Here is a 27,815-nt window from a genome sequence, read left to right on the forward strand (position 1 = left end):
GACCAGACACCCTGTCCCCAGAAGCGGCTGCCTGGCCTCAGTCTCTCTCCAGAGCCTGGCACACAGACTGACCACGTCCCGCTGGGACAATGGGCCGAGGGACCCCTTCCTGCAGAATTTCCCCGGCAGATCCGCGATTCACCCACCGGAGACCTCCTCATTGCAAGCCACTAGCTCCTCTGGGCATAACTCCCCACCACCACCACCATTGTATGGATGGGGAAACTGAGGCAGGGTGATTTGGGGGTGAGATTTCCCCTCCCCCCCGGTGCCCAGCTGAAGTTGAGGGGAACAGCGCAGTTAGAGAAGCCGCCCCCCTACAGGGGGACTTGTCCAAGGTCAGCGATGGAGCTAGGGCTAGAAATTCAGGTCTCCCGACGCCCTCTCTGGGTCCAGGGGTTTTTAGGGTACCCACAGTCCTGGCAGGGAACGGGGCCTGGTACACGAGCAGTAACAACTTCTTGCCAGGCAGCAGCCACCACCAGTGGGCCTAGAAGAGGAGGGAAAAGCCAAGCAGGACACGGGCAGCCCAGGAGGGGTTAACGTGGGTCTTTGCAGCCCCCCAGCCCACGTGGGGCAGAGCTGGGTACCGCTGTCCTTTGAGCGATCATGCGACGGGCGCGTCCCAGCCGAGCGGTTCCCAACGTGCTATTAACAGAGACGCTGCGCACGCCCCCCTGCGCCAAACACAATAGACATCCGTCCCCGCCACCCCCCGCCAAGGCCCAGCTGGGAGGCAGGGCCTGTCACTCGGGGTAAGGCTGCTCTGGGGTGGACGTGAACCCCGCCTCCACTGGTGCACCAGCCCCGCTCCCAGCATTGGGGGCCCAGGGGCTATAGGAAGCTGAGTGCAGACCCAGCCTACAGGGGAGGGGATAAACGGGGCTTCAAGCTGGCGCAAGAGCAGGGACGGGAGAACAGAAGAATCACCCGAAAGAGCTTTTAACAGCCTGTTACAAAGCTCACCGTCCCACAGCGCCCCCTGGCAGCGCGACCCAGTGTTGCAGTGCCCTGCCTCAGTTTCCCCACCACGTTCTTCAGCCTTCGCCCGCCATGGCGGTGAGCGGGGCCTCCCTCCCCCCCCCGCCATGTTAAAGCCTTCAGCCCCTTGATTTATCTCATTAGACTGACCTCCCACTTGGTAAAGCAACCCCCCTCCTTTCATGTATTTATACCTGCCCCTGGATTTTTCACTCCATGCATCCGATGAAGTGGGCTGTAGCCCACGAAAGCTTATGTTAGTCTCTAAGGTGCCACAAGGATCCTCATTGTTTTCCCTAGGGAGGGGAGGCCCTTCACCCCACTCCCAAAACGTCCAAACATACGTGCCAGAGACATCACCCTTCCTTGGGGCCTGGCTCCCAGCCGAACCAGCGGGCCCGGCCACCGATCAGCCGGGCCAGGCTACCCACCTAGCTCTCCGGCTCCTTCATCAACACCTCCCCGTGCCTGGGCGCTTCGGCCTCCTGGCTTTAGCTAGCTCCGGGCCAGACCCCAGGAACAGTCCCTCCATGCTCCTCTCCAGCCACGTCCCAGCTGCCCCCCCGTTTAAGTCCTGCACCTTGTACAGGTGTAGCAGGACGGGGCTAACTGGCCCTTAAAGGGCCAGGCTGTGGGGAAAATGCCACCGGCTCGCCGCCAAGCCCAGGTTCAGCACCCAGGCTCTCACTGGCGGGGGGAAGTCGGCGCTGCTCGAGGTCATTTTCTTCGGGGGCCAGGCCCACGGATTTCCAACATGCCAGCCTGCCCGTGGGTGGCCGATCGTGCCAGGATGTCAGCGCAGCAAAATCCAGCGGCGCCGGAGGGTTCCCCCCCGCGGTGTGTCCATCCCATGAGGAATCTCAATGTCTCCTTTTGACGGGGAACGAAACCATGTCGTGACGCCGGGGCCGGGGGGGGCTGTTGCAGAAGGGACGTTCCCCGCACTGACCCGCCCCTGGCACCCCACAAGTGTGGAGGGGTCACGTTTCCCTCTTGAGTTGGGGTGGTACAGATTTGCCCTTGGCTCCCTGCTCCTCTCCCAAACGTGCCGGGGGAGAGGACGCGAAGGCAACAGAAGGGGCATGAGATCAGCCACCCCATCATCAGTCCTGCAGGGACACCCCTCACGTATCCCGCTCCCCCCCAGCCTCAGCTGCCACACACACACACATACAGCTCTGGCCTGATTGGGTGCCAGGGGCTGGCCAAGCCGGCCCCCCCGCCCTGTGGGGAGCTGGGACCCTCGCTGGCACGTGAAGCTGGCCCCGGCAGATAGCTGCGCCCCACTGCCCGGCTCCCCCATTGGTTGGCCGCGCCGCAGCGGGCAGGTGTCTGCGCCAGGGCTCCAGCTGCTGGCCTGTAATTACAGAGCCTAATTGCACTGGCATTTGCGTCTGCACGGGGCTTTGGCTCCGGGGGCGCCGGGAGGGGAGGGGGCGCAGCTGTGCCAGAGCCGCGGGCAGAACTCCAGGTCCTGGCTTGGAAGCCAGGTGCTGGTGCCGCCCGCGAGCGCCCCGGGCCCCAGGCTCAGGAGAGGAGGCTGCTGCAGCGGCCCCTGCTGGTCAGGGAGGGCGTGCACGGCGCTCTGGCAACAACCTTGCACCGCTGCTGGGACACGACAGGTGGGCACGGGAGAGACCAGGCGCCTTTGTTAGCCCAGGGCCGGAGACCCCGACCACCTAGGGCAACAGGGACTTTGAGATGCCTCTACACCCAAGATCCCCCACCTGTGGGAGACAGCACCCCCCCAATGCCCCCTCCTCCTTCCCAACGCCGGGCAATGCAGCCCCCTAGCCATGCCCCAGGGTCCAGGCGGTGGGGGAGGCTACACCCAGAGCCACCCCTGGCTGTGGTTTGGACACAGGGCTCTTCAGACCAAGGTCTTGGGGCTGGAAGCGCTGGCGTGTGCCACCGGCAATGCCCATTACTCGGCTGGCACCCAACCTGCCCCTGCACCCAGCGCAACAGCCACCTGCAGAGGGCTGAAGTCTCTCTGTCGGCGCCCGGGTGCTGTGGTCACGGAGGGCCCCCCCAAGGGAGGGGAGCCTGGTGCTGTGGCCCCCACATTCCCATGGGCTGGGAGGGGGGGTCTCTCCTGGCAGGGCTGATGCTGGCACAGGGGGGGGCGGAGACGAGGTCGTTCACCTCCCGGGAGAGGCAGGCAGAGAACCGAGGGAAGAGGAAGGATTGAGGGAGAAGCTGCTGCCCCTCCAGTCCCACAGCACTCGGCCCTGCACTGCCCATAGGCTGGCGCTCGACACGCCGGTGACTCAGCCCTGCCACGCTGGAGCCAGGACCCTCCCCACGCCCGCCCTGAGAAACCCGCCATCAAATTATCTCCGCTGGTGGCTGCAGCCCCCCCGGCCCTCACAACCCATCCACACTCTGTCGCCTAACTCAGCCTGACAGCCCGGCTGTCACCCTCAATGTGCTGCGACCAGCCAGAGCGGCCCCTGGCCCCGGCTCGCAACCCACGCGCCTGACCATGGGCCTGGTTCTCTGGGGCTCCGGGCCTGAGGCCGGGCAGGGATATGGGGCAGGGGGAGGATCTGGGGGGACACCAGACCCCTGGCTTCAAGTCCCAGCTCCACCGTGGCCACTTCCTGCCCCACTCTGGGCCTCGGTTTCCCCTCCCACCCCTTTCCTATGTAGCTCCCATGTGCTTTGAGACTAGGGCCCTGTACAGCACCTGGCGCGGCATGACCCGGGTCTTCTGCACACTGCCGTAATAATCAGAGCTAGCAAACCCCTCGGATGCAGCCTTCCCCAAGGAGACGCCCCGCGCTCGACGAGGCCAGCTGCAGCTGGGGAAACCAAGCCCCTAGATAGTTTTGATAGGGACACACTGGCCATCACTGGATGATCACTCACCCTTTGGGGTCTTCTCTGCTGGTTGCAACACCCAGGGGTGCCTGTGGCCCCCAGGCCCCCACCCTTCAATATCTCACAGCAGCGTGCAAAGTTTCATTCCCCTCCCTCACATGGTAGGATTATCATCCCTGGTGTGCAGAGGGGGAAACTGAGGCAGAGAGCGGATGAGATTTGATCAGAGTCTCAGTTCCCAAGTCTCCCCGCTCGGAACCACTAGACCCCCCCCTCCCCTCCCTCCTCTCCTAGAATAGAACCCAGGAGTCCTGGCACCCAGCCCCGCCGCGCTAACCCAATAGACCCCTGCGCCCAGAGCCAGGAATGGAACCCAAGCTCCCGGCCCAATGAGCCCCCGGCTCCTAAGTGGGGTGTCTACGCCCCATGGCACGGCTTGAGATGGGCCGTGCCAACTGCTCCACCTGCTGGCTTGGAAAAAGAAAGCCGGGACGGCAGAGAAGAGGCAGCAGCGGGGATGGCGCCAGTGCCCCTCTGCTATTCCTGGAGCTGGTCCGGCCCCATCGCCGGCATCTCTGCTCCTCGGCCGAGGCCGGTGGCGTCTGTGCCCCGTTACCCTGGTGTCTGATTAATGGGATCCCAGGGTTCAATCCCCTGCTGCACCACGAGTGTCCCGAGTGACCCGTGGGCTGTAAAACGGGGACATTTCCGGGAGCCCCTTGGGGAGAGGCTGGTCTCCCCGGGGGTCTGAGCAGCGCCTGGCACAGCGGGGCCCCGAGCTCGGGGGCTGGCGCGACCGTAACACACATAACGGCGACAGGCGGCAGAACCGGTCTGACTTGCTCGGATATTTAATGTTATTTGCACCGATCCCCACCCGAGAGCAGGGAGCCGGCCTCGAGCGAAGACCTTTCCCCCCCCGGCACGGAAAGGGAAGGGCTCTCACCAGCCGGGCACGAGCCTGGCCTTGGGCTGCCTGGGTTTGCCGAGAGACTGGCAGGGATCAGAGCGGAAGGAGAAAGGTCTGTGCCCCCAGCCGGGCGGGATCGCGCCCTGCCATGGGGCCTCGAGCGCCAGGGTCTCAGCTGCTGGCACGGCGGCTTCCCAGCCATCCCCGCCCCGTGGCACGGCAGGCGTCCTGGGGCCTCAGTGCACCAGGATCTCCATCTTGTGACTGCCTTTCTTTTTGCAGACGGGCGCCACCCTGTTCTTCTCGGCCGTCTCCACGATCCGGATGGCGACGCTGCTCTTGCCGAACTGTGTGGAGAACCTGCACGGACCCCCGGGCGCTCTGAGATCAGCCCTGATCCCTGGCGCGGCCCCACCCCTCCCTACCCCCCAGGGATGCCCAACACGCCGCCCCAGGCTGGGGAAAAAGCCGGAGGTGCAAGCGGTGCTGGGTTGCCACGGCTGCCACTCAGAGACCGGCCTGCCCTGGCCATTGCTAAACGCTCGCACGGTGGCCGGGACCCTGCTTGGGCCGGCAGCAGGATTCGAACCCCCATTGCGCTAGAAGGACGAGCCTCCAACCCACTGGAGCTAGAGGATTGGGTCCCTCAGCCAGCAGCGGTAACAGACTCTTATCCTCTTCCAGGCAAAAGCCACCAGAGGGCGACAGAGACCATCACACGCCTAGGTGACAGTCATGCCCATCAGCCCAATCAGAAGCCTCCTCTTCCCCTCACACCCAGCTCAGGCTCCGCCCACCCACCCTTCTGGCCAATCCCTGCCCTTACTCATCAGCCACTTGGAGGTTGAGGGTCTTGGCGGTGGTCTCCAGCAGCGTCTGGTGGAGCTTGGTGATGAGCTCGATCAGGTGGTCGCTGACGAGGAGGAAGTCCCCCTTGGCGCCCACTGTGGAGGTCTAAGGGGGCGGAGCAAACACAGGGACGGCCCCCCCACACTTCAGCTCGCTGCGGGTGGAGGCGGGGGGCCTCCAGCCACCTCCCCACACCGCTGGCAGCCCCGGACCGGCGGGACATGCTGCTCCCGGCGCAGCACTGCAGCGAGGCCGGGACGGTGGCACCGACTGACACCCCGGGACTGACGCGGTAGGGGGCCCACGTGGCGCGGCAGGACGATGAGTGACGCCCGCTGTCCGCCCACGAGCTGTGGGAAAAGGGGTCACGCACAGCCTCCCCCCCCGCTGGAAAATCCTTTCCCAAGAGCCCATGGGGGTCCCGGGCAGCCACGGGCGCTGGCCCTTCGCCCACAGCACCCCTTGTGCCCCGTCGCCCCCCCGCCCCTCCGGGCCGTACCTCACTGAGGTGCAAGACGAAGAAGCCGTCGGAGAAGCGGGTGACCGAGACGCTCCGGATGTCGCTCAGGCTGACCACGGTTTTGGGCTGGGCGGCCTTGGGGTCGGCCAGGATGATGTGATTCTTGGTGAGCAGGAAGAGCCGGGGAACGGCCTACAAAGGAGCCGGTGGGATGGTGAGGGCGGGCGGGGGCTGCCAGACACATGGGGGGGGGGTTGGGCCGATACCCCCCAACCTGCACCTCAGTAAACCCCAAAGGGGCCAAGACACCGAGTCCCGGGAGAGGCATCAGCACAGGGCGAGCTCCAGGCGCTTGGCTCGGGTGCACAGCCCGGCCCATCGGGGCCCAATCCCAAGCAGCGTGGCTGAGAGGGGAGTGCCCAGGACGGGCACACAGGAGGCCTGGGCTCTGTTCCCAGCTCTGGCCGGGGTAACCTCGGGCAAGTCACTGCCCCGCTCAGAGCCTCCGCTTCCCCCCTATAAAAGGGGAACAACGAGACTGACCTCCTTTGGGGCGCGCTTGGAGATCTCTGGGTGAAATGCGCTAGCGAAGGGCGAGGATTTATTATCCCCATGCCTGGAGAGGGGGACGGGGAGCAGCCGGGCCTGGGGACACCGGGGCGACCCACAGAGCGAGTTGGGGGGCAGCAGAGAAGTGTGCCGGGGAGACCTCGCTGCAGCGGGCCGGCAGAGGAGACAGCAGGAAGCCCTTCGGCCTGGGGAGGGGAGGGGCCGCCCCACCTTGCCGTTGGCCCGGTTGACTTTTCGCACGGTGTCGGCCAGGACCAGTTTGCCCTCGGCCGCGGTGTGGAGCGCCCGGTACTTGGGGTTCTTCTGGAGACCCAGGTACTCGCCCTGGAACGACTGCTGGAGGCTGGAAGAGACCACGCGGGACCCATGAGCCGCCCGCCTGCCCTGCCCACCCCTCGCTTTAATTCACGAGCAAAAGTCCTGCTGCCCTGCCCCCACTCTGGGATTGGGAGCCCGCACTGGAGGACCGAATCCCCCCCTGGAGGACCAAGCCCCCCCACTGGAGGACTGAGCCCCCCCTCCACTGGAGGACTGAGCCCCGCCCCGCCCCATGCTAACCTCTTGGTATACAGGGTCTTCTTGTCTTTGAAGAGCTCGCTGGCACACAGCTTGTCCTGCAGGAGAGCTTTCCTCTGCGGGGTCAGCCGGTCCCGATACTTCTTACACTGCGAGGGGAGGAGAAAGTCGGGTCAGGGCCAGACCCCAGATCCCGCCTGCAGAGAGGGCAAAGGGGGGACCGCCCACCGGGACCCTAGGGGAGGTGAATAAGGGAGACGGCCGTGGGGAATCACAGCGGGCCGATCCCCGGCCAGGAGCAGAGAGGGGCCGATGGGGCCGTTGTCATTTATCACACGCTGGGCAGGTGCGCCAAGAAAACCCAGAGGGAGGCGGGGAGGGGCGTGGAACTACAGAGGTCGCGTCGCCTGCCACTAAAATGCAGCCACCTCTGGAATTGGGACGTGGCAGCTGACGGACAGCCACGCAGCCAGCGCCGGAGCGGGAGGGGGAAGTTGCTGAACGGGGCCTGGTCACCCAGCCCTGCCATGCAGCCATCTCTAGGGTGGGACACTTCAGCTGTTGGTACCAGCTACAGAGCAACACTGCAGAGGATTCCCTTCCCCGGCACTGCAATGCAGCCGCCTCTGGGGCGAATCGTTCGGAGGGGAAGGTAAGAAAAGTGCCAGGAGGGAACGGAGGGAGGCAGCATGTTGGAAGTTGGGGTTCAGACCCTCCCCCTCTCCCCGCGGTGACAGCCAGGGAATAAGCAGCCAGGCCTGGGGTTTGGCCTCTCCTCCGACAGACCTTCCAGGGGTAGAATATTTTCTTCAGTTCCTCGTTGGTGTTTGCCAGGAACTTGTAGGGGGCGGCGGGCCAGCTGCGATCCGTCACTACCAGGGGGGGGAGGTTGTTGCGCAGCCCCAGGAAAAACTTTTGCAGCTTTGGGCGACGGGGAGCAGAAAACACAGGGGGTGAAAATGCAGAACGTTCTAGACTGCAAACGACGAGGTTCTAGAGCGGGAATGCCTTCTAATGGGTTAGAGTCCAACGCGGGGGCGAGAGCGCCCCAGAGGGCGAGCGCCGGCTCGAGAGGTTTGAAAATGGTTCTGGAGTCTTACAAAACCTAGCGTGGACCTTTTAAAAACCCAACTGGGAAAGGCCCCGGGTCCCATTCCCACCCGCACCCCGTGAGCCAGCCAGTCCCCATCCTAGGGCCGGATTCGAGCCAGCGCCCCCTAGAGGGGACAGGCCCCGTGCCCCATTCCCAGCCCCCCGAGCCAGCCAGTCCCCCACCCTGGGGCCGGATCGGAGCCAGCGCCCCCTAGAGGGGACAGGCCCCGTGCCCCATTCCCAGCCCCCCGAGCCAGCCAGTCCCCCACCCTGGGGCCAGATCGGAGCCAGCGCCCCCTAGAGGGGACAGGCCCCTGCCCCATTCCCTGCCCCCCTGAGCCAGCCAGTCCCACGCCTTGGGGCCGGATGGGAGCCAGTGCCCCCTAGAGGGGAAAGGCCCCATGACCCAGTCCCTTAAGCGGTTCAGCGCCCACTTTTGAAGATTTCCAGCCCGTTGTCCCTTCCCTCAGCCCTGGGCGGCCCCGACTCACCAGTCTCCTGTAGATGAAATTGGCCAGGGTGGCGGATGCCCCAGAGCGGAAATATTTCTTGTATTGCTTCCGCGTCTGCAAAGGGAGACGTCCCCGTGAGCAGCCCCGTGGCGGGCCGGGGCGTGAGACGGGCCAGGCGACGGGGGGAACCTGCCTCTCTCCTGGCTAACCCCACTCGCTTTTCTCCTGGGCTCCGCGCTCCCTCCCCGGCTGCCCCAGACCATCCCCGGAGAGCCCCCGTCCCAGCCGGGGCCGGGCTCTGGAGCGGGGCAGGGAGCGAAGAAGACAAGCGGCCCCCAACCCCACAGGGGGCCAGGGCGGAAAGACAGGACAGGCCCGGGACAGCGCGAGAGAGGCAGGCGCAGACCAGCTGGCAGGGAAAGTGCCTGGCATTGGGCCCGGTATCGAGTCAAGGGCCGAGCACGCGTTAAACTGGGCACTGGGTGCCGGACGGCTCCCCGGCCGCGCCCTGAGCGGGGAGGTGAGGCCCGGCCGCAGGGCAGACGTGGGCAGAGGCTGACCGGAAGCCACGGCACAGAGGCCCCAGCGGGGCGCCGGGCCGGTGCCTGGGCTGCTGTTACCTTGTACCCTTTCCAGTAGGCAGAAATAGTGGCCGCGGCGTGGCTGAGGAGTTGCTGGTGCTTCAGCTCCCGCAGGAGCCTGCGAGACTGCGGAGAGGGAAGGGCGAGAGGTCAGAGCCCCGCCGGAGCCCTGAGGAGGAGGAGGAGGAGGAGGAAGGACAGACGGACGCGGAGAGACAGAGCGAGAGACTCCAAGGAGCCCGGCCACGGGAGGAGCGACTCGGGCGGGGCACTGGCCAGGATCCTGTAGGGGGCGGTGTGCTCCGGCGAGGCCGTATCCCCCCGGCATCACAGCCCCCCTGGGGTCAGTCCAATGCAGCCTGCCTCTTACCGGGGCTCTGGTACCAATCTGCCCCCCGCCCACCCCTCTCTCGGGCCCCTGCCCCCCACCCTGGCCACCCCAAGAGCGCCGAGCACCCACGTCCCACTCGGCCCGCGAAGATCCCCGGTGAACGTTTCCACCACGCAGGGCCAAACCTCGGTGCCTCCCTCACGCCGGCCAAACGCCCGCTGCCCACCGGGCCCCGGCGCCTTTCCGACGGCTCGTCCCCCACGAGCGCCTGCAGGGCCCGTGGGCTGGCGGCCCGGAGAGACGCTGGCTGGGGAGAGGGGCCCTCCGGGAGGCACTGCCCCCTCACCTTCCATCCCCGGACCCAGGCCTGGATCAGCAACGTCGACCTCTTCATCTGCTCGAACCGCTTCTTTTGCTGCAAAGGGAAAAGTCCGGGTGTGAACGGGCGACGGCGGGCGTGGGGGAAACTGACAGTGGGCGGGGCGGGGAACTCACGTGGCGCTGACTAGGTTGAGATGCCAGTGAGGGCCGGGCAAGGCTCCCCGCAGCCGGACTCTGGGGGCCCTGAAGACCTTTCCCCCGGGGCCCATCCTGGTGGGTTTGCACGCCCCCCCCCACCCTCCCGGAGCAGCCCTGCGTCCGAACGGAGGGTTCAAGGGGCAGGACGGTCTAAGGCAGGGATCCCGGACGCCTGGGTCCTATTCTCGGCTCGGCCGCAGACTTTGGGCAAGGGGACGATCCTCCGTCCCACATCCGCGCCGTGGGGCAGGGCCTGGCTTGCGTCCCTCCCTCCGTGTCTGGGCGCAATGGGGCCCTGATCCGGGCCGGGTAACACACCTAAGAAATTCCCCTCGGGAAGCGGCGTTTGCATGAGCAAACTCCCGTCCGGGTCAGGGAGGGGCCCCGATCCAGCGCAGGTGGGAGGAGGGGAGAGCAGCCAAGCTGAGGGCCCCCCCCGGGGCTGAGGGGAAGCGGGAGGAGACGGGGGTGGGGGGGGAGTTACCGCCTGTCCCCGGAACCAGGCCGAGATGACAATCTGGCTTTTGCGCATCTGCTGGTAGTGAGTGCGGCACCTCCAGCCGCGGTAGGTGGCCTGGATCAGCGAGGCCAGATCAGCCATGCGCTGCCGGCGCCTGTCCTCCAGGTCGAAGAGCTGGGGGGGGGGGGGCACCAGGAGGGTCAAAGCCAGGCAGGGGAGCCAGGACGGCCCCCCCAGAGCATGTTAACCCTTCAGGTGCTGCCTGCGGCAGGAGCACGCGGACACCCCCGCCACGGAAGGGAAGTTTCCCTGGAGTCTGGTCTGAGCAGGGCTGGAACTCGGGGTCCCCCCTCTCTCCAGCCCTGGACACCCCACGGCCCAGCCATCAGGCCAGTCGCCCTCTCTCTCGGGACGCCGGCTGGAAGGGCCAGGGGGCCGGACTTGGCATTGGCAGCTGGACATGCCTGAGACTGGGGGGCGGCTGCCCCCAAAGCAGGGGGGAGGATCTAGCTAGAGGGAGGCTTGGGGGCACAGCCCCTCCCACCTAGCGCCCCCCAGCAACGGGGAACGTCCCCAGCTCGGGCTGTTCAACTGCCCCCCACCCACAACCAGGGGTCTTCCCATGCAACGCCCCCGTCTTGGATTAGCCCATTCCCCTCCCCCGCCCCAGCCCCCCAGGGACTCACGGTGCGTGGGGTGCGGATGAAGATCTTGGTGTGCCCGTACGCCAGCTCCGCCGGGGGGATGCACAGGTCGGTCAGCAGGGCCTGGACGCCGTCCCTGCACCAAACACCGGACTCAGGTTCCTGCCCCCCCACCCTCCCCCGGCAGGAAACTCCCAGGGGGAAGCGCTGGGCCCCTGGACCCCACTGCAGGGGCAGGGGCGGGGCCGGCAGGGGGAGCCCAGGCCAGGGTGGTGACCCACGAGAGGGGGGCAGCGCCATGGGGCTGAGCCGATCGCTGCTACGCCCTCCCCCCAGGCACTGCCAGCGCCTCTGCTACCTCCCGCCCCCCAACACTCCCTGCATGGGGCTGACACCTCCCCCCCCAGCGCTCCCCTTCTCAGCATCCCCCCACGGGGGGCACATCCAGCTCCCCTCCCAGGCTGCCCCCCACCCAGCAGGGTGCTCCCAGCCCCCACAACCCCCCCCCCGTGCTCCTCGCCTCCCCTACCTGGCACCCCCCTTCCACTTGGGCCAGGTCTGCTTGCAGAGCATCTTGTAGCGCTCCAGGCACGGCTCGTAGCCCTGCCGGTAGGCGTAGCCGGCCCGCCGCACCCGCACGTTCTCCAGGAGCCCCAGGTACCGGACCTGCATCTGCACCAGCCCGTCCGTAAACACGCCAGGCTCTTTGTTGTTGTTGGGTTTGATGCACCTGGGCCGGAGAGGGGAGGAGGTTAAAGACGGCTCCGCTGTGTGTCAAAGCCCCTGCACTGCTCACAGCCCAGGGAGATTCTCCCCTCACGTCAGTGTGTCTCAAACCCCCTACGCAGCCAGGAGAGAGTCTCTACTTGGGCTGCTGTGTTTCATAGCCCCTACACTGCTCACAGCCCAGGGAGATTCTCCCCTCATGCCAGTGTATGTCAAAGCCCCTCCACTGCTAACAGCCCAGGGAATTTCTCCCCTTGCTCCAGTGTGTGAAAGCCTCATCACTGCTGAGAGCCAGGGAATTTCTCCCCTCTCTCTGCTGTGTGTCAGAGCCCCTACACTGCTCACAGCCAGGGAGATTCTCCCATAGTGCCTGGGTTTGAGAGCGGCAGACGCTGAGCTCTAGCCCTGCTCCCACCCCCGTCCCTGGCCACCTGATGTAGTTGGGGTTCTTGGAGTACAAGTTCTTCATGAGCGTGGCGATGGAGGCCTTGAACTGGGAGCCGGCGGTGGGGGGGCGCCGGAGGGAGGCTTTCTGGGGGTCCCCCTCGGGGAAGAAGGAACGCAGCAGCTCGTGCCGAGCTTTCCACATGGCCTGCGAGAGGTCGCGGAACAGCAGGTCGTTGTTCTTCTCCACGAACCCCGTCACGTTGTAGGTCACCTGCGGGGCGAGGGACCCAAAGCGTCACTGGCAGGGGCTCCCCTAACACCCCAGGCCCAGAGAGTCCTGGCTCCCAGCCCGCTCGCGGCTTTCCTGCTCTAACCCCTAGGCACCACTCCCCTCCCAGAGCCCGGGAGAGAACCCAGGAGTCCTGGCTCCCAGCCCCCCCTGCTCTAACCCCTAGACCCCACTCCCCTCCCAGAACCAGGGATAGAACCCAGGAGTTCTGGCTCCCAGCCCCCCCCCCCCTGCTCTAACCCCTAGACCCCACTCCCCTCCCAGAACCAGGGATAGAACCCAGGAGTTCTGGCTCCCCCCCCCCAACCACTAGACCCCACTCCCCTCCCAGAGCCAGGTGCTCCCTTGTCTAACCACTGGAGCCTACAAAGGCCCCACGTGGGGCAGTCTGGGCCCCCCCAAGCCCAAGCAGTGCATGCTGGGAGCTCACCTTGCCGGCGTAGTGGTGAACGCGGAAGCAGGGGCCGGCCAGGCTGGCGTCTGTGATGCGCTGGGCGTTCTGTGTGTCTCTGCTCTCGTAGTGCTTGTGGCTGGCACACACCTGGTTCAGCTTGGCCAGGAAGGTCTCCTCGGTCACCACCCCGGGGCGCAGGCATTCCTCGTCCAGCATGGCCAGGATCCCGGCCTTGCTCTGCGCAGAGCCGGCGGGTCACGGACCTGGGACCAGCGCAGTCTGCAGCGCCCCGCACTCCCGACCCGCAGCCCCTGCTACCCCAGCCCTGGGCTCCCCACCCCCCAGCTCTGCCGGTGCTCCTCACTCCCGACCCACAGCCCCTGCTAGCCCAGCCCTGGGCTCCCCCCAGCTCTGCCGGTATCCCTCACTCCTGACCCGCAGCCCCTGCTAGCCCAGCCCTGGGTCGTCCCCCCCCCCCCCCCCCCGCAGCTCCATGGTGCCCCACACTCCTGACCCGCAGCCCCTGCTAGCCCAGCCCTGGGCTCCCTCCTTCCCCAGCTCTGCCGGTGCCCCTCACTCCCAACCCGCAGCCCCTGTTTGCCCAGCCCCGGTCTCCGCCCGCAGCTCCTGACCCGCAGCCCTCTGCTATTTCTTTCCTGTACAGAAAAGGCCAATTGTGCCAAACCAGCAAGAGCTGAGGAGGCAAAATGCCCCCTTGGCAGGGCCTGGGCCTGGCCCCTGTTCAGGGCCGGTAAGCGGTGCCCATGTTTTGTCCTGGCTCCTCTGCCCAGGGGTGGGGAGCCCTCGCCCGCAGGCCCCCTCCCGCCAAGAGCTGGTCCCGGCACCACCGGCCGTCGCTCAACCAGCCACTCACGTCCTCAATCAAGCTGCAGATGATGCTGTTGTCAAAAAAGTCCACGGGTGTCCACTGGATGCCCTGGGGAGGAGAGCGGCCGTTGGAGACTGCCCTGGCTGGCGGCGGCACCAGCTGGGAAGACCCGCAAAGGCCTGTCCAGCTGACGGGGACGGCCTGGGGCGCCGGTGGGATTTCAGTGGCATTCGGGGCCTGAACCCCCCGACTTCCAGCCCAGCTCGATTTGGGATGGGGGCTGGGCTGCATGGGCGGGGGCCTGGATGCTCACACCAGAGGCGGGGGGGGGAAAGCTGGAATCCGAGCCCCCGTCCCAGTCTGGAGAAAGTCGCTGGGCTCACTGGTCTGGCGGCTGTGCTAAGCGTCTCCACAAACCCGCTGCCCAGAGCGCTGGTGAGGGGCAGAGCCGAGAGACGCCCGCGCGGGATTTCTAAGCACCCAGCAGGCGGATTTGACGCCGGGAACAGGAAGCAGGACAGGGCCGGTTCGAAGGGATCCCACGGGGTGGCCCTGGGCCAGGAACCAAATCGAACCAAGCAGCCACCGCCGCGTCTGTCTGACCCATTGCCCTGGCCCCGTGACCGCACTGAGCCACGCGGTCCCCACATACCCCACCGGCCGCGGTTCTCACCGGGGGATTCCAGCCCCGCCCCCGGCTTCAGGGGGGAACAGGACGTCTGGGGCTCGGCGAGTCTTTATTCCCAACCTTCCTGTTATGGTGCCGCCAAATCCGCCCGCACGTGCGGGGGGCCGGGCTGCCGCCAGCTGCCGGGCGGGGTGGCCGGAGCAGCTTGTGGACTCCCGGGCGGGGGTGGGGATGTCATTCTCAACCCCCCCTTCCCGACAGCCCTGGCTAAAGGCCGGTCACTTCAGTGCCAAAGGTTGCCCGTCGGCCGCCCTCGCTGTGCCGTTCGCTGGGCTGCCATCGGAGCGCTACGCCGGGCAGGGGGGTGCCCGTAGCAGCAGGGGAACAACAGGGCTTCCCGGAACCCCCCCGGCCCAGGGCTCCCGTTACCTCCCGCACGTATTCCTCCTGCTCCTCCTTCAGCGTCATCAGGATGAAGACCTGCTGCAGCTTCTCGTTGCAGTAGTTGATGACGAACTGTTCGAAGCTGTTGTTCTGGGCGGGAAGGAGAAGGCAGAAGGGCCCGTGGGACGAGGATTCCCATGTTCCCCCCCCCAACCTGGGGCTGCTGCTCTGGGCAGGAGGGTGCCGCACCCAGGAAGCCGGGAGCGTGGCAAGCTTCCTACCCCTCCCCACAGCTCTGCGGTGCCCCTCACTCCCGACCCGCAGCCCCTGCTATCCCCGCCCTGGGCTCCCCACAGCTCTGCGGTGCCCCTCACTCCCGACCCGCAGCCCCCTGCTAGCCCAGCCCTGGGCTCCCCCCACAGCCCTGCTGGTGCCCCTCACTCCCGACCCGCAGCCCCTGCTAGCCCAGCCCTGGGCTCCCCACCCCCAGCTCTGCCGGTGCCCCTCACTCCCGACCCACAGCCCCCTGCTAGCCCAGCCCTGGGCTCCCCCCCCAGCTCTGCCGGTGCCCCTCACTCCCGACCCACAGCCCCTGCTAGCCCAGCCCTGGGCTCCCCACCCCCAGCTCTGCTGGTGCCCCTCACTCCCGACCCGCAGCCCTTGCTAGCCCAGCCCTGGGCTCCCCACCCCCAGCTCTGCCGGTGCCCCTCACTCCCGACCCGCAGCCCTTGCTAGCCCAGCCCTGGGCTCCCCCCACACAGCTCTGCCAGTGCCCCTCACTCCCGACCCACAGCCCCTGTTAGCCCAGCCCTGGGCTTCCCCACCACAGCTCTGCCAGTGCCCCTCACTCCCGACCCACAGCCCCCTGCTAGCCCAGCCCTGGGCTCCCCAGGTGCCCGCTGCCCTGCGTGGGTGCCATACCCAGCACCAACCTGGAAAATCTCGAAGCCATAAATGTCCAGAACTCCCATCACCTTCCTCCGCTCGCTCGAGTCCACCTGGGCAAACAGGGGGGCTTGTTACCCCCAGAGTCGCCGTGTCCCGAGGGCCCAGCCTGGGCTCCACAGAGGGGGCAGGGGTCGCGGGGAGTGGGTGGGGGGAGGGCGCTGCCGTTGGATGATTTGGCACAAGAGCTCCAGCAAAGCCCGGGGAGGGGGCAGGACTCAGGGAGAGGGGGAGGGGGTGGGGTGAAGCCGGCAGATGGGGGGACGGGGAGGTGGAAGGGGGGGCACCGGGAGACAGCGGGGATGAGAGCAGGGAATCCGACAGCAGCTGTCCAGCAGCACAGGGAGCCCCCCACCTCCCCGCTAGCCAGGCTCCACACAGCGGCTCCTGCGCCTTGGCCGGGGGGCTCCCGCGCCGAGGGGTTCGGGCCCCACCCGGAGCCGGTGTCTCCTGCACACCCACCTTGATGCTGGCATTGATGCGGTTCACCAGCCAGTTGAAGAGCCGGTTGTAGATGTTCTTCGCCAGGGCGTCCCGCCCGTAGCAGCCCTAGGAGCGGAGGCAAAGGGGCTGGAGGCTGGCGGCTGCACAGGGGCGGCTCAGAGGGATCCCGGGCCTGGGAACCACGTGTGTGGGGGGGAACCTGCTTCTGGGCTGGTGATTTCAGCCCCAAGCCGGGGTGGCTCAGACAAGAGACCTCCCCCGGCCTCACGTCTCAGCGCCAGGCCCTGCCGGGCACCAGGGAGCTCCCGCGGCCGTGGGACAGACTCAGAAAAGCCCTGAGCCTGGCACAGCCCTGGCAAGAGGGGGCCGGACGCTGGGGGGCGAATGCGGCCCAGACCCACCGCTAACGGGTGGGACCCAGGGGTCGCTGGGAGGAGACCTGGGGGTGCAGGGTTTGGGGGGGCTGACAGAGACGTCGGCAAATGCCAGCTGCGGCAAAGGGAACGGGTCTGGCTCTGGGCCTCCCGCCCCGTCCCCCCGCTCACCTGGGCCACGCTCAGACCCGTCACCACCTTCTCCTTCTTGGCCTCCACGGTGCGGGAGCACAGGGCCTTCTCCAGGACGCTCTCCGGCAGGCCGATCAGCTCGCAGATCTCCCGCACGGCTGCACGGGGAGAGGCCGGTTAGCTCCCCGGGGAATGACGCCGGGGGGGCTGGGCTGCTGGGGGGGTGGGGCAGGAGGCGAGACCGTCACGGGACCAGGGAGGGGGTGGGTCACACCCAGGAGAGGGGGCCTCGGGAGGGGAGATGGGGGAGCCGCGCCTGGGCCAGGGCAGGGGTCCCATCGCACCGCGGGTCCCCGCCTGACCTCGGTTGTCCTGGATGCTGCAGGACTCGATCCCGCTGGCCTGGAATTGGCTGCCCAGATTTACGTTCCCGAGGTTGAGCACCACGGCGGCCACCTCCAGCAGCGCCCGCACCTCGGCCGGCGAGAAGCCGATGACCGTCATGGCGTCCTGCCAGGGAGACAGGCCAGTGCAGAGTTGGGGGGATGTGACCAAGTGGGAATGTTCCTCCATGTTTTGTCTGAATACGGTGGGTGCCTCAGTTTCCCCTCTGTGCTACTCAAGTATCTGGTGGTGTAGGATAAGGCGCGTCATCGCAGCGACCCCTAGAGGGCAGGTGTGACGGCCGACGGGCTGCCGAGAACGGCCGACACGCTGAAGGGTGGCAACTGATGGGCCCCCTCCTCTGCAAGGATCAGCCGGAGGTGCTGGTGCAGACCAGGTGACCTGCTGGCCCGGGAAAGAGACAAAGCGGGGGGAGGGGGAGGCGCAGCGGGAGGGAGTCAGCTGGAAGGGGTCAGTCTCCTGGGTTGGGACTTGGGGGAGGGCCGTGGGCTCTGGCTCCCCCCCCCAGATGCACTTTGCTGAGAGTCCCTGGTGGGTGCTAACCAGCTCTGTCCTATGCTGGGTTCCCGGCGACTAACAACCCGCCTCTCACCCGCTGGCTGGGAGTCCCTGCCGGCCGGCCGCGGGTGGGGGGCAGGGCCCTTGGGGGGCGTGTCAGGCTCCCCCAGGGGAGCTCACGGGGTGACCGAAGTCAGAGCCACGAGGCGCCGAAGCCGAGCTGGCTCCTTGCCCGGGGGGAGTGAGCTCCGAGGGGAGACCCCACCCCAGAGTCCCAGCCGGCAGCATCTGGAGCGGGTGCCGAGCACCGGGCCTGTGACCTTGTGACCGGGGGGCAGTGTGGGGATTTCGGGGGCAGAGAGACAGACCAATTCACCCGCCCCCCACCCCCAGCCTCGAGGCTGGACCTGAACAGCTCGGAAGTTGGCCGCGTCGTCCATGCCCGGCAGGCTGGGGTCCTCCCGGCCGAGGTATCCGTAGCGTCCGCAGTCCCGCTCCAGCTTCAGCTCCTCTGCGAGAGGGGACAGGCCACGGCTGAGCCGGAGCAGGTTCCCGCCTGGGTCCCCCCCACCCGGCGCTGCCCGGGCTGCGGCTGCTGCATTGGGCCCCAAACCCCGTCCCCAGATTCCCAGCCAACGCAGCCCAAAAACTTCATCTCCCAGCCCGGCCCGGCCAACGCAGCCCAAACCCTGTGCCCGGCCCCCAGCCCGGCCTGGTCGACAGAGGCCAAACCCCCTCCCCGTCCCCCAGCCCAGTGGGGGCACTGCCCAAGCCCCATCCCCCAGCCCGGCCCGGGCGATGCAGCCCAAACCCCATCCCCCAGCCCAGTGGGGGCACTGCCCAAACCGCATCCCCCAGCCCAGGGGGTCCCAGCCGTACTCAGGAGCTGGTCAGATCCCCCGGCCAGGAGCTGGTAGAAGATGTGGAAATTCCTCTCCCCTTTGACGTGTCTCACGACGCGGGATTTCTCCAGCAGGTCTGCAGAGGGGAGACACGGGGGATCCCCAGCTCAGCCTTAGGGCCACACACATCACCGCCGAGGGGAGCAGTGCCCGGGAGGCTGCTGGGGGGGAACCGGTGCCCCGGGGGTCGCCGGGGGGCGGACTCTGTGCCCAGCGGGGGGCACTGGGCGTGGGTACGTCAGGGCCCGGTTGGTGTGGGAGGGGGCGGGGAGCCGGATGCTCGGGGAGGGATGCTGGGCGGGGGTCCAGCACCTATTGTTCCATTGTGCCGGGCTGGGAACGGATCTGTGGCCCTGCTCCCTGCAGGAAGTCCAAGCTCCGGCTAAGGGGTAGAAGCAGCTGGGAGCCTCGGCCACGTGCCGCCCCCACCCCCCTCCGGAAAGGCCCCCGGTCCCGCTCCGGTCTTAACCCAGCCCCTGCCAGGTCCTGGCACACGGCGCTGCCCCTGGCACACGCTGGAGGGCACAGTGCCCACACGCTCCTCTCTGGCCGGCCCCACACGGAGCCGCTGGCCCCGGGCCCAGCCCAGCCCCTGCCCGCGGGGAAGGGGGGCTCGGGGCACTTACAGTTGCTGATGACACCGCCCAGGGGCTGGCCCTTGAAGTCAAACTCCACGTCCATGTACTTGCCCTGGGAGAGGCAGAGACGGACGAGTCAGGGGGCAGGGCAGGGCAGGACGGGGGTCACGAGGGTGTGTGTGTGGGATGTTAGGGGGATGGGAATTGTGAGGGCGGGGAGAGGGATGGGAGTTGGGAGGGTGGTGGAGGGTGGCATTGGGGGGACATGAGTCATGGGAGGGGGACATTTGGGGAGATGGGAGTCGTGGGGGCCGGGGAGGGGGAGGCTGGGGGAACATGAATCATGCGGGAGGGGGACGGGAGTCGTGAGGGTGGGGGAGGGAGATGCTGGGGGAACAGGAGTCGCGGGGAGGGGTCCTGGGGGGGGCTGGAGGCAGAACCACTCACGAATCTGGAGGAGTTGTCATTGCGGATGGTCTTGGCGTTACCGAAGGCTGCGACGAGAACAGGGCGGGGGGGAGAGAATCGTTATTTGTTCTTTCCTGGGATTCCCCCCCCACCCCGCCTGCTGCAGGGCAACCTCTCTAGGGTGGAGCAGGTGTGGAGGACGTGGCCACGGGCAGAGCGCGGGGGGGCTCCCTGCCATGGGGCGTGGCCGGGATTTGGGGCTGGTGCGGGGGAAGGGTCAGACGAGCTTGGGGGAGAGCCAGCCTGGGTCAGGCTCCCGGCGGGGGGAACAGCTGGGAGCCCCGTGGCCTCTGACACCCCCCAGGCCGGGCTCTGGGGCATGAACCGGCCAGGCCCCGGTGTGGGGGAACAGCTGGGAGCCCTGTGGCCTCTGACACCCCTCAGGCCAGGCTCCAGGGCACGAACCGGCCAGGCTCTGGCGGGGGGAACAGCTGGGAGCCCCGTGGCCTCTGACACCCCCCAGGCTGGGCTCTGGGGCATGAACCAGCCAGGCCCCGGTGTGGGGGAACAGCTGGGAGCCCTGTGGCCTCTGACACCCCTCAGGCCAGGCTCCAGGGCACGAACCGGCCAGGCCCCGGTGTGGGGGAACAGCTGGGAGCCCCATGGCCTCTGACAACCCCCAGGCCGGGCTCTGGGGCACGAACCGGCCAGGCCCCGGCGGGGGAACTAGAGGTTCTTCTCAGGGCCGGGGGACACCCACCTTCCAGCACCGGGTTGGACTGCAGCAGCTGCTCCTTCACCTGGTTCACCTCCTCACCCTTGCCACACACGGCCGCCACGTAGGACATCACCTGCTTGCTGGCCTCTGCGGGGACAAACAACGGCCCGGCCGTTGGGGCCCGTCAGCCTCCTGGCTGCAGAGAACAGGGGGTGACTCCAGCAGGGACCCCCCCACGACCTCCCCCCATGCCCGCCACCCCCCCTTCAAGTGCCACCTCCGGCTGCCCGAAACCTGGACCCTGCTCCCTGTGGGAACGACTCAGCTGACGACCCCGCGGGGTTCGCACGCCATCCCTAACCCCCCCTCCCCAGGCTCTGCTAGGGTGGGAATCCTCTCCTCACCTGTCTTGCCCGCGCCGCTCTCGCCCGTGATCAGGATGCACTGGTCCTTGTCACGGTCCCGCAGGGAGCGATAGGCATCGTCAGCGATCGCGTAGCTATAAGTGGGTGGTTGGGGGGGTGAAGGGAGAGGGGTTAGAAAGGGACAGATCCCGCCCCCCAGCCCCGGCCAGGGCTCCCCACTCCCTAGCCCAAGAGCCTGGCTGGAGACCTGGCCTCAGGGGTCTCGGCTGGGCTAGCAGGGGGCTGCGGATCAGGATTGAGGGGCACCATATCACACAATGCTTCCCCCCCCCCCCAAGCAAACGCTCCTGTGAGCGGCGCTGAACCTGTCAGTGACTCTGAGCACGCACAGGTTTGACTCAATTATACATAAGCCCGTTGTGGACTCGTCGTCCACCCCGGGACAGGACGGGCCGGGATCCCGCCCTGGCCGCCAGCTCCGGGACCCGGCTTGAGACGCTGATACACTCCACGCCGGCCCCCATGGCTTGTAGGGCTTTCAGTCCCGGCCAACCTGCGGCCAGATCAGAGCCGGCGGCCCCTAGAGGGAAAGGCCCCAAGCCCCATTCCCTGCCCCCTTGAGCCAGCCAGTCCCTGCCCTGGGGATGGATCAGAGCCGGCGCCCCCTAGAGGGAAAGGCCCCAAGCCCCATTCCCTGACTCCCCAGTTTGTCCCCACCCAGGGGGGCTCGCTCAGCGATGGCCCCCACCCGGCCCACTCACATGTGTGGCTTGAGGGCGAAGAAGTTGCAGTTGCGATAATCCTCCACCGTCTGCGGGGAGTAGATGGGCAGGGGCCGGTAGGGGTTCACGGAGATCACCACGTTCCCGATGTATGTCTGGGGGGGGGGGAACGCAGAGGCCATGAGCACGTGGGGGCGAGAGCGAAGCGTGGGGGTGGGGTCACAAGAGCTCCCTCTCCTGGGGCGGGGGGAGCCCCTGATCGGCCCCATTGCTCCCCCCTGCGCAGCCCCCGACACCTACGTAAATCTCCTGGTGCCGGAACCGCTCCTTGAGGTTCTGCAACAGCGACTCCTCCGACAGGGGGTCCAGCAGCACCAGGTCCCCCACCCCGACGGTGTCCAGCAGGGACGGATTGGCTTCCATGGCCCCTGCGGGCAGTGGGGAGGCAGCAGCTGTAGATCAATCTCTAATAATTTTCATATGACTTTACATTGTGCCTCTTCATATAACCTTGTGGTGGGTCTACCCACGTGTGACCTCTGCTTTCATGGGACTTTGTATCAAAACCTCATTTAGAAACTTTGCATTGCCCTTGGTATAATATTAGAGCCCCTAAGGATAGAATAAGATAGAAGAAAAATTTCTTTGTGCTAGCAGTAGAACAAGAGCTTCTCCCGCCCCCCCTTAATCAATTGCCCTGTTGAATGAATGAGGTGTGGATGAGCAAGGCATGGAAGGCAGCACCTCCAGACAGCCTCAACTGTTGGAGAGGGGCTGGGAGCCAGACCCAAGGACAATAAAACGTGTCAAGTGGGCTCATTACAGACAAGCAGACATACCGAGGGCCTCCGGGGTTAGAAGCAAGCACCTTCTTTTGGAAACACCCTCTTTGCAGCATTGGGACAACACTCAAAAGAAAGCAGCACAAAGGACCAATGGACACAGACACAGAGTTTGAATCTGGTCTAGATTTGCATAAGAGGAAAGCTGCTATAAAAGTGAGGTGTCTTGCAGAGGACCCCGGGTCTCGTCTTGTCAACATGGGAGCATCGATCCGGATCGACAGAAGCCCGGCTCCACCCCCTCCCCCATCTAACTCACCTGGCCAGTGAAGTTAAGGGGAGCAACTAATTGGTAACAACAAGACGGAGTGTGTTTGTGTGTGTGTGTGTAAGTGTAATATATTATATGCATATAATACAGTGTTAAGGAATACATGTGTTACTAATAAATGTGGCGTTTTGTCTTATTCCCCCTGAAAAGATCCTGTGCGGTACTTTAAGTACAACACAGCTGGAGGGGGAGATGAGCGGAGGGGAGAGCAGTGAGTGGAGGGGTCTTAGCCCTGCAAAGGGGGGGGCGCAGTTTACCCCACGGATTGAGCAGGGGGACACGCCCCCACCCCCACTTAAGGAACAGCCCCGGCTCACATCGTAGCTAGCGAGTGGCAGCCTCTGCCCCTGTTTGAATCCATCTGGGAGAGCCCAGGTCCCTGGGCCTGGTGGGTTAGAGCACTGGGGGGTGGGAGCCAGGACTCCTGGGTTCTGTCCCTGGCTCTGGGAGCAGACAGGGATCTTGTGGTTAGAGTGGAGGACTGGGAGCCAGGATTCCTGGCTCCTGTCCCTGGCTCTGGGAGGGGAGTGGGGTCTAGTGGTCAGAACAGTGGGGGGCTGGGAGCCAGGACTCCTGGGTTCTGTCCCTGGCTCTGGGAGGGGAGTGGGGTCTAGTGGTCAGAACAGGGGGGGGGGGGCTAGGAGCCAGGATTCCTGGGTTCTATCCCTGGCTCCGGGAAGGAAGTGGGGTCTAGTGGTTAGAGCAGGGGGGGGGCTGGGAGCCAGGACTCCTGGGTTCTTCCCCTGGCTCTGGGAAGGGACAGGGGTCTAGTGGTTAGAGCGGGGGGGGGGCTGGGAGCCAGGACTCCTGGGTTCTGTCCCTGGCTCTGGGAAGGGAGTGGGGACTAGTGGTTAGAGCAGGGGGGGCTGGGAGCCAGGACTCCTGGGTTCAGTCCCTGGCTCTGGGAGGGGAGTGGGGACTAGTGGTTAGAGCAAGGGGGGCTGGGAGCCAGGACTCCTGGGTTCAGTCCCTGGCTCTGGGAGGGGAGTGGGGACTAGTGGTTAGAGCAGGGGGGGCTGGGAGCCAGGACTCCTGGGTTCTGTCCCTGGCTCTGGGAAGGGACAGGGGCCTGGTGGGTTAGAGCAGAGTACGGAGGCCTGGGAGTCAGGCTGCCTAGATCCTAGTCCCACTCGGCCGCTGCAGCTGACAGCAGAAGGGAGTCTTGTATTTTTGTAGCCGGCTCGTTCTCGGCTGGGCAGCCTGGGGCCCCTTCGCCCGCAGCAGGGCTGCCCCGTCCCGTCGGCAGCGGGGGCTGGCAGGAAGGGACCCCACGCACTCCGGGCCTCTTGCTAAGCTGCCTCCAGGGGCTCCTAGGGCACCAGCCCCCCCAACCCAGCACAGACAGACGTAAAGGGGAGGATGGGGGGCTTAGTGCTTAGACCAGGGGTGTGCCCACAACTGGGTATGTGATGGAGCATTTTGAGCAAGGGCCTGGGAGTTAGGACACCTGGGTTCCCTGCTTGGCACGGGGAGGGGAGTGGGTCAAGCAGGGGATTAGGAGGCAGGACACCTGGGTTCTGTGTGTCATTGGTGCCCCACAGGCCCCTGCTGTTGACTGCGCAACAACCAGATGCGGAGCTGCCTTGTCGAGCGCGAGAAGACGCGTTCGGATCTCAGGGGGGTACAGGGCTGGGCCCCGAGGGAAAAGCCCCAGCAGCAGGTGACCGGTGGGTGCAGGGGCGATGCCCAAGGGCTCAGAAACAAGCGAGGTCACCATGGAAGGGCAAGCTCCCGCCCCAGCAGGTGGGCCCAGCGCCGGAGGGGTTAACGCCGCAGCCCCAGGGAGGCTGCCAGGAAAGGAGTGAATCAGGCCAGGAAGCCGGCGGGAGCAGGATGCCAGCTGGGGAGAGGAGGAACCGGCTGGGCCATCTCCTGGCTTGCAGGGCCCCCCCGCTGGCTTTTCCCTTGCTGCTTCCCTGAGGGCGGGGGGGGGGGGGGCTCAGTGCAGATCGGGCCCTGTTCTCCCCGCCACTCCAGTGCCCCCCTGCCCAGCTCCGCAGCCCGCCCCACCCTATCCCTCCAAAGCCGCCCCACAGGAGCCATTTGCCTGGGGCATCTGGTGGCACAGCCAGATGGCTGTAAGGGGAGGGGCAGGTTGGGGGTGCCCCACAGCTGCCAGCACCCCTCCTTAGGGCCAGGGGGACAAAGTCAGCCCCACATGCACCTGGGCCTGCTCCTGAACAGAACCCAGGTGTCCGGATTCCTCCACCCCCCGCCTGGGGCAGGTCATGGCATAGTCACTGAGCGAGGGGACACTCCTCCCTTCGGAAGGGAAGCCCCAGCCCCCCTCGGCCAGCGCTGGCTGGTCCCAGCTCATGGGAGACGATCTAAGGCTTCGCCCCCCCCCCCCCCCCGGCCGAGCCACACTCCCCAGCCCGCTAGCCCTTCTCCGGGCCCGGCGCTGCGGACGCTCGGGGCCCGGGCTGCAGGGCGTTCCAGAGAGCCCAGGGCCAGCGTGCCAAGGGCCCAGACCCCCTGCTTGGGGGGAAAGGGGGGCTACAGGGCACTTTGCTCCCAGCCGGGCACCCAAGCTCTCGCCAGCCACACGAGCTCGGCCCTGAACCCCACTGGCCCTGCCGGGCCCCGTGGGGCAGTGTCAGAGGCAACCGAGCGGCCCCCGGTCTCTGCCTCCACAATCCCCCCCCAAGCCCAGAGCCTCCAGGGAAAGTTAGGAGCCTAGATGGTTTTGAGGGCCAGGGCCCACAGCCAGTCCCGCGAGGCGGGCTCCACCCCAGCAGGGCCGCAGCCGGATCCCTGCTTTGAGCAGGGGCAAACGCAGCCCTGGGGGCCAGGGCGGAGGTCAGGAGCGACGGCAACTATTAGCAGCAGGCTCCTGGCGCAGCTCTGGGCCCGGGCGCTCGCCCCACGCCACTGGGCTCCACCTGATGTCCCCGGTCCTGCCGCAGCAGCTGGTACGGCTCCCTCCTCACCTGCTCCTATTTTAAACCCTGCCTGCCTTTTATAGAGGGTTTAAATACACGCCAACCTTCACCTTCGATTTACAGCCTCCCCCCCCCGGACTCTGCCCCGGAGCCATAAACCGCAGCGGCTCTTATCGGGCTGCTGGAGAAAGTTCATCGCGGCCCCCAGCGAGCGGCGAAAGCGGGTTCGAAGCAGGGGAGACGGAGGGCAGGGGGGCATTTCCCAGGCCTGCGTGTGTTTGGGGGAAGGCAGCGGAAGGGGGGGGGCTCAGAAGCCAGACCCGTCTTCCCTTTGTCTGTGTTTTCATGCGCAGCCGAGGGGGTGAGGAGGAAGTTCGATCTCAATGCAAATAAACAAGAACAGCCGCCGGTTCGTCCCAGAGCAGGACCCCTCTCCCATCACGCTGGGGTCCCCCCGTGTGCCCCATTAGGACAGAATGGGGCACAATACCTCAGCACCACGACACCATCAGCCTCACGCCTCTGCCCCCCCCAGCCCCTAGCACCTACCCAGCTGCAGCCCCCCCCCCGCGTTTCCCCAGGAAGCCTGGGGAGGAAAAGAAGGTTAATTGCCTCCCTTGGAAGCTGTGGCCAGCAAGGGCAGGGTGGTTTCCTCCAGGCCGGGGGAGGCCAGTGGCTTTTAGGGATGCGGAGAGGACACCCTCCTAGAAGCGCCCCTCCGGCTAGGAGGCTGGTGCTTTGCCACCCGGCAGGGCCGGCAGGGTGCCAAGAAGTTTGGCAGAGGGGTGGGAAAGTGACGGAGCTGATGGGCAAAGCCAGCCGGAGCCGTACTCACCTCCCCGATGACACCGCGCTGCTGGCACCTCCGCGAGTCGGGCCGGTTCTGCGGGTTGCTTGGCAGAACGAAGCCAGCCGTGCCACCCAGCCCAGCCCTAGCTCAGAGGGAGCTGTCCATGGTTTGCGGTGCTCCGAGGCAGGGCCACCCTGCCTCCACCCCTTCGCCGCCCTCACCCCACCCACTTCCTCCCCCCGGCTGCGGGGCGGGGCAGCCTCCGGCAGAGCTGGACTCTCCTGTTCTTTACGGTAGCACCCCCGCCAAGCTCGCTGCCCCACCGCGCAAGGCGCTGTACAAATGCAGTGAGAGACAGCCCCTTCCCCAAAGAGCTCGCAGCCTGACTAGACAGAGGCAAGGCGAGTCTTCCTGTTTCATAGCTGGGGAAACCGAGGCACGTTTCACAACTGGGAAACCGAGGCAGAGTCAGTGACTCGGTCAAGGTCCCCCAGGGAGGCAGTGGCAGAGCTAGGAATCGAAGCCAGATCCCAGCCCTGTGCCCAACCCCCCATGCTACCCACCTGCTGCGTCTCCACCCAGCCTCCAGCACTGCCCCACACCCTGTAATGCAGCAGGTGTGCATGGGGCTTGTCCCCCCGGCCTGGGCACGCGTGGAAACGCTCCAGAGAACAGCCACGGGGGGTAGGCCCCACGGAAAGATGTGGAGGGCTGGGAGGGCCCCCCAAGAGGCCAGCGAGTCCGTCCCCCCGCGCTGAGGCAGGATTCAGTGTACCCAGGCCAGCAGAACAGCTGCACGGAGCAGGAGACGCTGGGCTAGCCCCAGAAGGGGCGCTGGACCCATTTCACCGCCACCCTCCAGCGCCAGCCAGCAGCGCGTACGATGAACGCAGCTGGAGGCTCACGCAGCGAGATCAGAGCGGGCGCCTTGCACCGCCCCAGGCAGAGCTCCATGGCAGCACGGGCATGGCCACGGGTAGAGAGCGTGAGACGCGCCAGGGCGTTCAGGGCCCAGCCACCGCCCCATCCATAAACCCCGAGAGATGGCACCAGGTCAGCCCCTCCTTAGCGCCCCGGTGAGCAGAGACGGTTTTACAAACCCTGCTTTACAGCTGGGGAAACGGGGCCAAAAAGCCGGTGTGGGACCCGGCCAAGGTCACCAGGGGAACCAGCCCCACGAGAAGCCAGTCGATCCCGGGCGATTGCTCTGCCGAGTGGCTAATTTGACGTCAGTCAATACAAGAGGGGTTTGGTTGGGCTGGCAAGACGCGCTGGTTGCCAGGAGCCCACTGCAAGGCTGTGCTAGGAGACAAACCCAGGGGAGACCACCCCAGGGAGGAAAGGGCTAATGGGCCAGCCTGCCTTGGTTCAGCAGCCCGGAGTCCAAGCACCGGGACACTACCTTGCAGCCCTGAAGCCCCGGAGATTTACAGCAGGGAGCGTTGCCCAGAACGTTCCAGTGCAGTAACGGAGCGGTGCTCCGGAGCTCCCCAGAGCAGGGTGCAGCGCGGGGGCCGGGCGAGTACAAGGTACATGGTGTGACTGATCACGCAGGAGTACCTAAGGCTGGCCCCAGACCAGCTCCCCCAGCTCTTTCAGACCCCTGCTCCTTCCCTCACAGGGGCCCCCGAAACCAGCATTAACCACGTGTGCTAAACCGGCGGTGCGGATCTCGCACGGAGCAGGGACCCGGAGCCAGCTTCGCCGCCCTGAC

At 66.4% G+C, this 27,815-nt stretch overlaps 1 protein-coding gene across 3 annotated transcripts; it reads right to left on the minus strand.

Annotated features, from left to right (window-relative positions):
• Positions 1-4,637: 4,637 nt before the first annotated feature.
• Positions 4,638-26,252, minus strand: MYO1A (myosin IA). Of its 3 annotated transcripts, none has more exons than XM_054012713.1 (29): positions 26,147-26,252; positions 21,617-21,744; positions 21,356-21,471; positions 20,634-20,728; positions 20,272-20,376; positions 19,551-19,597; positions 19,152-19,215; positions 18,503-18,601; positions 18,031-18,134; positions 17,083-17,230; positions 16,760-16,878; positions 16,233-16,319; positions 15,758-15,823; positions 14,871-14,975; positions 13,859-13,921; positions 13,021-13,221; positions 12,346-12,572; positions 11,718-11,918; positions 11,231-11,324; positions 10,569-10,718; positions 9,912-9,980; positions 9,274-9,360; positions 8,693-8,767; positions 7,896-8,030; positions 7,152-7,258; positions 6,804-6,936; positions 6,063-6,215; positions 5,541-5,668; positions 4,638-5,074 (listed from the first exon to the last, which is right to left on the minus strand). In XM_054012713.1, the coding sequence occupies exons 2-29, from the start codon at positions 21,737-21,739 to the stop codon at positions 4,951-4,953; spliced, it is 3,225 nt and encodes a 1,074-aa protein (XP_053868688.1). In that variant the 5' UTR covers positions 21,740-21,744; positions 26,147-26,252; the 3' UTR covers positions 4,638-4,950. The 3 variants fall into 3 exon arrangements, with proteins under 3 accessions (XP_053868688.1, XP_053868689.1, XP_053868690.1); XM_054012714.1 differs by having other exon boundaries at positions 21,617-21,768; XM_054012715.1 differs by lacking the exon at positions 9,274-9,360.
• Between the last annotated feature and the right edge of the window lie 1,563 nt (positions 26,253-27,815).

Source organism: Malaclemys terrapin, chromosome 23, assembly GCF_027887155.1.
Source record: "Malaclemys terrapin pileata isolate rMalTer1 chromosome 23, rMalTer1.hap1, whole genome shotgun sequence".
NCBI lineage: Eukaryota > Metazoa > Chordata > Testudines > Emydidae > Malaclemys > Malaclemys terrapin.

Coding starts and splice junctions, on each gene's coding strand:
- MYO1A (XM_054012713.1), bottom strand. CDS start 21,739: ATGGAAGCCAATCCGTCCCTGCTGGACACCGTCGGGGTGGGGGACCTG. Junction 21,472..21,616: donor TCCGGCACCAGGAGATTTAC/GTAGGTGTCGGG, acceptor CCCCCCCCCCAG/ACATACATCGGGAACGTGGT. Junction 16,320..16,759: donor CGGGTCTGAGCGTGGCCCAG/GTGAGCGGGGGG, acceptor CTCCGCTCCTAG/GGCTGCTACGGGCGGGACGC.